The sequence below is a fragment of the Oncorhynchus kisutch genome, unplaced genomic scaffold, assembly GCF_002021735.2.
Source record: "Oncorhynchus kisutch isolate 150728-3 unplaced genomic scaffold, Okis_V2 Okis04b-Okis11a_hom, whole genome shotgun sequence".
Classification (NCBI taxonomy): domain Eukaryota; kingdom Metazoa; phylum Chordata; class Actinopteri; order Salmoniformes; family Salmonidae; genus Oncorhynchus; species Oncorhynchus kisutch.
In genome coordinates this window covers 11,942,148-11,950,474 of record NW_022261981.1, presented here as the reverse complement: position 1 = coordinate 11,950,474, position 8,327 = coordinate 11,942,148, and the positions used below count along the sequence as shown (strand labels likewise).

At 38.8% G+C, this 8,327-nt stretch overlaps 1 protein-coding gene across 1 annotated transcript; it reads right to left on the bottom strand.

The window, feature by feature from the left end:
• Positions 1 to 3,551: 3,551 nt before the first annotated feature.
• On the bottom strand, positions 3,552 to 5,477 carry LOC109883661 (2-aminoethanethiol dioxygenase). Its single transcript, XM_031813204.1, has one exon. The coding sequence runs from the start codon at positions 5,182 to 5,184 to the stop codon at positions 4,429 to 4,431; it is 756 nt and encodes a 251-aa protein (XP_031669064.1). The 5' UTR covers positions 5,185 to 5,477; the 3' UTR covers positions 3,552 to 4,428.
• Positions 5,478 to 8,327: the final 2,850 nt, after the last annotated feature.

The window sequence follows — 8,327 nt, the reverse complement described above, 5'->3', positions numbered from 1 at the left end:
TATTCCACAGTACTACATAGAGCCATGACCACATGGAACTCTATTCCACAGCACTATATAGAGCCATGACTACATGGAACTCTATTCCACAGTACTACATAGAGCCATGACCACATGGAACTCTATTCCACAGCACTATATAGAGCCATGACTACATGGAACTCTATTCCACAGTACTACATAGAGACATTACTACATGGAACTCTATTTCACAGTACTACATAGAGACATTACTACATGGAACTCTATTCCACAGTACCACATAGAGCCATGACTACATGGAACTCTATTCCACAGTACTACATAGAGCCATGACTACATGGAACTCTATTCCACAGTACTACATAGAGCCATGACTACATGGAACTCTATTCCACAGTACTACATAGAGCCATGACCACATGGAACTCTATTCCACAGCACTATATAGAGCCATGACTACATGGAACTCTATTCCACAGTACTACATAGAGCCATGACCACATGGAACTCTATTCCACAGCACTATATAGAGCCATGACTACATGGAACTCTATTCCACAGTACTACATAGAGCCATGACCACATGGAACTCTATTCCACAGCACTATATGACTACATGGAACTCTATTCCACAGTACTACATAGAGACATGACTACATGGAACTCTATTCCACAGCACTATATAGAGCCATGACTACATGGAACTCTATTCCACAGTACTAATAGAGCCATGACTACATGGAACTCTATTCCACAGTACTACATAGAGCCATGACTACATGGAACTCTATTCCACAGTACTACATAGAGCCATGACCACATGGAACTCTATTCCACAGCACTATATAGAGCCATGACTACATGGAACTCTATTCCACAGTACTACATAGAGCCATGACCACATGGAACTCTATTCCACAGCACTATATAGAGCCATGACTACATGGAACTCTATTCCACAGTACTACATAGAGACATTACTACATGGAACTCTATTTCACAGTACTACATAGAGACATTACTACATGGAACTCTATTCCACAGTACTACATAGAGACATTACTACATGGAACTCTATTCCACAGTACTACATAGAGCCATGACTACATGGAACTCTATTCCACAGTACTACATGGAACTTTATTCCACAGTACTACATAGAGACATTACTACATGGAACTCTATTCCACAGTACCACATAGAGCCATGACTACATGGAACTCTATTCCACAGTACTACATAGAGCCATGACTACATGGAACTCTATTCCACAGTACTACATAGAGCCATGACCACATGGAACTCTATTCCACAGCACTATATAGAGCCATGACTACATGGAACTCTATTCCACAGTACTACATAGAGCCATGACCACATGGAACTCTATTCCACAGCACTATATAGAGCCATGACTACATGGAACTCTATTCCACAGTACTACATAGAGCCATGACCACATGGAACTCTATTCCACAGCACTATATAGAGCCATGACTACATGGAACTCTATTCCACAGTACTACATAGAGCCATGACCACATGGAACTCTATTCCACAGCACTATATAGAGCCATGACTACATGGAACTCTATTCCACAGTACTACATAGAGACATGACTACATGGAACTCTATTCCACAGCACTATATAGAGCCATGACTACATGGAACTCTATTCCACAATACTAATAGAGCCATGACTACATGGAACTCTATTCCACAGTACTACATAGAGCCATGACTACATGGAACTCTATTCCACAGTACTACATAGAGCCATGACCACATGGAACTCTATTCCACAGCACTATATAGAGCCATGACTACATGGAACTCTATTCCACAGTACTACATAGAGACATGACTACATGGAACTCTATTCCACAGCACTATATAGAGCCATGACTACATGGAACTCTATTCCACAGTACTAATAGAGCCATGACCACATGGAACTCTATTCCACAGTGCTACATAGAGCCATGACCACATGGAACTCTATTCCACAGTACTAATAGAGCCATGACTACATGGAACTCTATTCCACATCAGGTAACTGACGCAGCAGTAGAATCAGACTTAAAAAACGTGTAAAAATACACCTTATGGAACAGCGGGGACGGAGAAGACACACACACACACACACAGGTACAGACACATATACAGGGGGTAAAAAAGTATTTAGTCAGCCACCAATTGTGCAAGTTCTCCCACTTAAAAAGATGAGAGAGGCCTGTAATTGTCATCATAGGTACACTTCAACTATGACAGACAAAATGATTTTAAAAATCCAGAAAATCACATTGTAGGATTTTTTATTAATTTATTTGCAAATTATGGTGGAAAATAAGTATTTGGTCAATAACAAAAGTTTATCTCAATACTTTGTTATATACCCTTTGTTGGCAATGACAGAGGTCAACCGTTTTCTTTAAGTCTTCACAAGGTTCACACACTGTTGCTGGTATTTTACCCGGCCAAACTGACCAATCAGGGGGGGGAAAGGCCTTGGTCAGGGACGTGACCCAGAACCCATTGGCAGTGGTCATACATGCCTTAATAGAAAAGGACTCAAGTAAAAATGGAAGTCACCCAGTAAAATACTACTTCAGTAAAAGCCTAAAACCATTTGTTTTTAAATATACTTAAGTATCAAAAGTAAAAGCATGAATAATAATAAAAAACAGACGGAGCTATTTCGTATTTTTTAAATTTATTTACAGATAGCCAGGGTCACACTCCAAAAGTCAGACATCATTTAAAAACAAAGCATTTCTATTTAGTGAGTCCGCCAGATCAGAGGCAGTAGGGATGACCAGGGATGTTCTCTTGATAAGTTGGACCATTTTCTGTCCTGCTAAGCATTCAAAATGTAACGAGTACTATTGGGTGTCAGGGAAAATGTATGAAGTAAAATTTAAATGTTTTTCTTCAGGAATTTAGTAAAAGTCCAAAATATAAATAGTAAAGTACAAATACCCCAAAAAACGACTTAAGTTGTATTTTAAAGTATTTTTACTTAATAAGCACTTTACACCACTGCCCGATGGTCACTGACAGAGCTCCAGAGTTCCTCTGTGGAGATGGGAGAACCTTCCAGAAGGACAACCATCTCTGCAGCATTCCACCAATCAGGCATTTATAGTAGAGTGGACAGATGGAAGCCACTCCTCAGTAAAAGGCACATGACAGCCCACTTGGAGTTAGCCAAAAGGCACGTAAAGATTCTCAGACCGAGAAACAAGATTCTCTGGTCTGATGAAACCAATATTGAAATCTTTGGCCTGAATGCCAAGCATCACGTCTGGAGGAAACCAGGCACCATCCCTACGGTGAAGCAGCATCATGCTGTGGGGATGTTTTTCAGCGGCAGGGACGGCAAGACTAGTCAGGATCAAGGCAAAGATGAATGGAGCAAAGTACAGAGAGATCTTTGATGAAAACCTGCTCCAGAGCGCTCAGGATCTCAGACTGGGGCGAAGGTTCACCTCCAACAGGACAACGACCTTAAGCACACAGACAAGACAACACAGGAATGGCTTCGGGACAAGTCTCTGAATTCTTATGTAAATGTGAAATTGTATTTTTTTATTTGTAATAAATTAGCAAAACTTTCTAAAACCATTATGGGGTATTATGATGTCATTATGGCGTATTGTGATGTCATTATGGGGTATTGTGATGTCATTATGGGGTATTGTGATGTCATTATGGGGTAGTGTGTGTAGATTGATGAGGAAAAACAATGTAATATATTTTAGAATAAAGCTGTTATGTGACAAAATGTGAAAAAAGTCAAGGGGTCTGAATACTTTCCAAAGGCACTGTACATGCAGTAAGGCTATAGGTAGAACTTTCAGCTGTACACTGTACATGCAGTAAGGCTATAGGTAGAACTTTCAGCTGTACACTGTACATGCAGTAAGGCTATAGGTAGAACTTTCAGCTGTACACTGTACATGCAGTAAGGCTATAGGTAGAACTTTCAGCTGTACACTGTACATGCAGTAAGGCTATAGGTAGAACTTTCAGCTGTCCCAAAATAAAAGCCTTCAATTATAAACAAAGCTAGTGTTTACACATACACACATTTGTTTGGAATAAATCAATGAAAGATAGAAAATGTAGTGTGCACATGGAAACTAGACGTGATAAATGCTTTCAAAGTTTACATTCAATATTCACATAAGGCATATCATATTTCCAGTTACAAACAAATGATGTTAAGAGCATAGGACGTTCCTGAGCCTGTTCAGGATGAAAACATCTTATTTGGAAGTTTACAGGAGAAAGTTCAATACTTAAACAAAAGGCCTGTCCCAGAGACATAATCCACCTGCAGTTCATTCACCTGCACCAACTCATGTCACAGTGATTCAGTCTTGTGAAAGTCTTCCAGCCGCCCCTATTTGGTCACAGGTATCCCTGCCTTTACAACACCAACATTAGAAGGAAACCTTGGGCCCGGGGTATGGTTCACCCCCACACCAGAAGCCATCAGGCTGGCCTATCTCTAGTAACCACGTCTCTTCCTCCCACGGCTGCTGCGCCTCTACCTTACTGTCTGCGTCGGGAACTGTCTGTAGGACTTTATAATAATGACAGTCCCTCCCATCTTCAGGGTCATACGGAGGTGCCAGGATGTCGAGGAAAGCAGCCGGTCCATCCACCGTGTCGATCTGATGCAGGTTCTCCCTCTGCGGGGTTAAGATACACGGACTACTGTCATGGGTGAACCACATGGTTGACCGGAGCACAGCCCGCCGCAGAGAGTCCTTCTGGAACGGCAGCAGCGGCGGGTCGAACTGGGTCTCACTCTGCACCTGGTCCGAAGGTTTATCCAACAGGTCAAAACACCTGATACTGACTTTCCCGTATAGAACCTTGAGCATCCCGTTCATACCGGGGTGGTCGTGGAGCGGGATGGAAGCCCCGCTGTTCAGTAGAAACACCCCCATACTGAACGACTCCGTCTCGCAGATGTGCATGTACGTGACAGGTGGGTTGTGTTCGGAATGGGAGCCGTTCGGTTTCATCTTCAGGTCTGCAGTCCTGACTTCCGTCAGCAGGGTGATTAGATCCCCCCGGTTTTCCAATAATACTTTGTTGTCCCCAATTGCGGATGCATTGAAATCTTTAAATGTGATATTGGCTTGGCTGGCTATTTTCTGAATCAGAGACTTCTTGTTATCCCGTGGCATTTTTCAGGTGGAGACAAATCCGACGCGTATCGATGCTGGTTTTCTTCAGACGCAGCTGAGCAACAGGCAGCAGAAACGGACCGAGTTGGAAACGCTCTTTTCTCCTCGAATCTCGCACAATATCGTCACTTCAGGATGGGGCCGCGTTCAAACGAAATAAATGCGCGTCTAAAGTTATAATGTAACGTTTTTCATGGTAAGTAAATATGGTTTTATCTCCAGAGAATATTCACGGTCCAGAATCATTTCCAATCTTATCTGATCGTCACGTCCGCAGTGACAGCGAGCGCGTAGAGGCAATGCATTTTGGATCTTGAAGTTTAATTTAAAAGTCGGGCAATATATTTCTGTAATTACCCCCCCCCCCGCACAAAAAAAATAAAAAACTATACGATTATCCAATCCCTTCACTCAACAGGAGTTGTGCCGGGGAAAATATGACTCTCACATATGCTCCTATTATAAGAGAAAAACAATATTGTCCTTTATAAAACCACTACAGTTCCCACCGCCTGTCGGGCTTCCGGAGAGAGGCCGAGAGGGCAAGAGAGTATGGCCAGACAGGCCATTCAACCCGCTCCCCTCCTCCCAGTTTATCCCCTCTCTGTCGCTCTCTTCTGGGATGAGGGTTTCTCTTTTTTTCACTTTATTCAGCAATACTTTATGACGTTTTGATGAGTATTGACTTTGTTACAAATACATGTTAAGAGGCTAAGATACTTTAGGCACAAGTAGATCGAATGCACATATGATGGACAGGTGACATACCACGAAGGGTTATCTGATCAGAGGGGACTGTTTCACATTAGAGCACAAAAACATGAATTATACCCCTTTGCCTCAGATCAATAAATGTGAAATCTTATACTACACGATACTACACGATACTACACTACACTTTACTACACTGCTCTACACTTCACTATACAGTACTGTACTATACTATACTACACAATACTACACTACGCCATATTTTACTACGCTGCTCTACACCACACTATACTACACTACACTGTTCGACACGACAATATACTATAATATACTACACTATACTACAAGGCACTACACTATACTATATTATATATAATATATGGTGCTACACTACACTATAATATACTGCACTATACACTATACTATAATATAATACACGATACAACACTACACTACACTATAATATACTGCACTATACACTATACTATAATATAATACACGATACAACACTACACTATAATATACTGCACTATACACTATACTATAATATAATACACGATACAACACTACACTATACTATAATATACTGCACTATACACTATACTATAATATAATACACGATACAACACTACACTACACTATAATATACTGCACTATACACTATACTATAATATAATACACGATACAACACTACACTACACTATAATATACTGCACTATACACTATACTATAATATAATACACGATACAACACTACACTACACTATAATATACTGCACTATACACTATACTATAATATAATACACGATACAACACTACACTACACTATAATATACTGCACTATACACTATACTATAATATAATACACGATACACTATACTATAATATACTGCACTATACACTATACTATAATATAATACATGATACAACACTACACTATACTATAATATACTGCACTATACACTATACTATAATATAATACACGATACAACACTACACTACACTATAATATACTGCACTATACACTATACTATAATATAATACACGATACAACACTACACTACACTATAATATACTGCACTATACACTATACTATAATATAATACACGATACAACACTACACTATACTATAATATACTATAATATACTACAGGATACAACACTACACTATACTATACTACACTACTCTATACTATAATATACTATAATATAGTACACTGCTCTACACTACAATATGCTACACCATAATATACTACACCTCTCTACACTATACTATAATACACTACATGATACTACACTACATTATACTACACTGTAATATACCACATGATACAACACAACACTACACTATACTATACCACACTGCTCTACACTATACTATAATATACTACCATACTCTACACTACACTATAATATACTACACACTACTACAATATACTGTACTATACTACACTGCTTGACACCACACCACACTATAATATACAACATGCTACTACACTACACTATACTCCACCACAATATACATGATACTACACTATACCATAATATTCTACATGATACGACACTACACTATACTATAATATACTACATGCTACTACACTACACTATACTGGACAATACTATACTACACTATACTATAATATACTACATGTTACAACACTACACTATACTACACCATACTATAATATACTGCATGATACTACACTACACTATACTCCACCACAATATACATGATACTACACTACACTATACTCCACCACAATATACATGATACTACACTATACCATAATATTCTACATGATACGACACTACACTATACTATAATATACTACATGCTACTACACTACACTGGACAATACTATACTACACTATACTATAATATACTACATGCTACAACACTACACTATACTACACCATACTATAATATACTGCATGATACTACACTACACTATAATATACTACATGATACTACACTACACTATTCTATAATATACCACAAGCTACTACACTACACTATGCTAGACAATGCTATACTACACAATACTATAATATACTACATGCTACTACACTACACGATACTGGACAATGCTATACTATAATGTACTACATGATACTACACTACGCTATACTATACTATACTACATGTTACTACACAACACTATGCTATAGACAATGCTATACTACACTATATTATAATATACTACATGCCACTGCACCACACGATACTAGACACTGCTATACTACACTATACTGTAAAATACTACATCATACTACACTACACTATACTAGACAATGCTATACTACACTATACTATAATATACTACATGATACTACACTACACGATACTAGAAAATGCTATACTACACTATGCTATAATATACTACATGATACTACACTGCAGTATACTATACTATAATATACCCTATTCCCTAC

What these genes read in the sequence shown, in the direction of transcription:
- LOC109883661 (XM_031813204.1), bottom strand. Translation starts at nt 5,184, where the DNA reads ATGCCACGGGATAACAAGAAGTCTCTGATTCAGAAAATAGCCAGCCAA.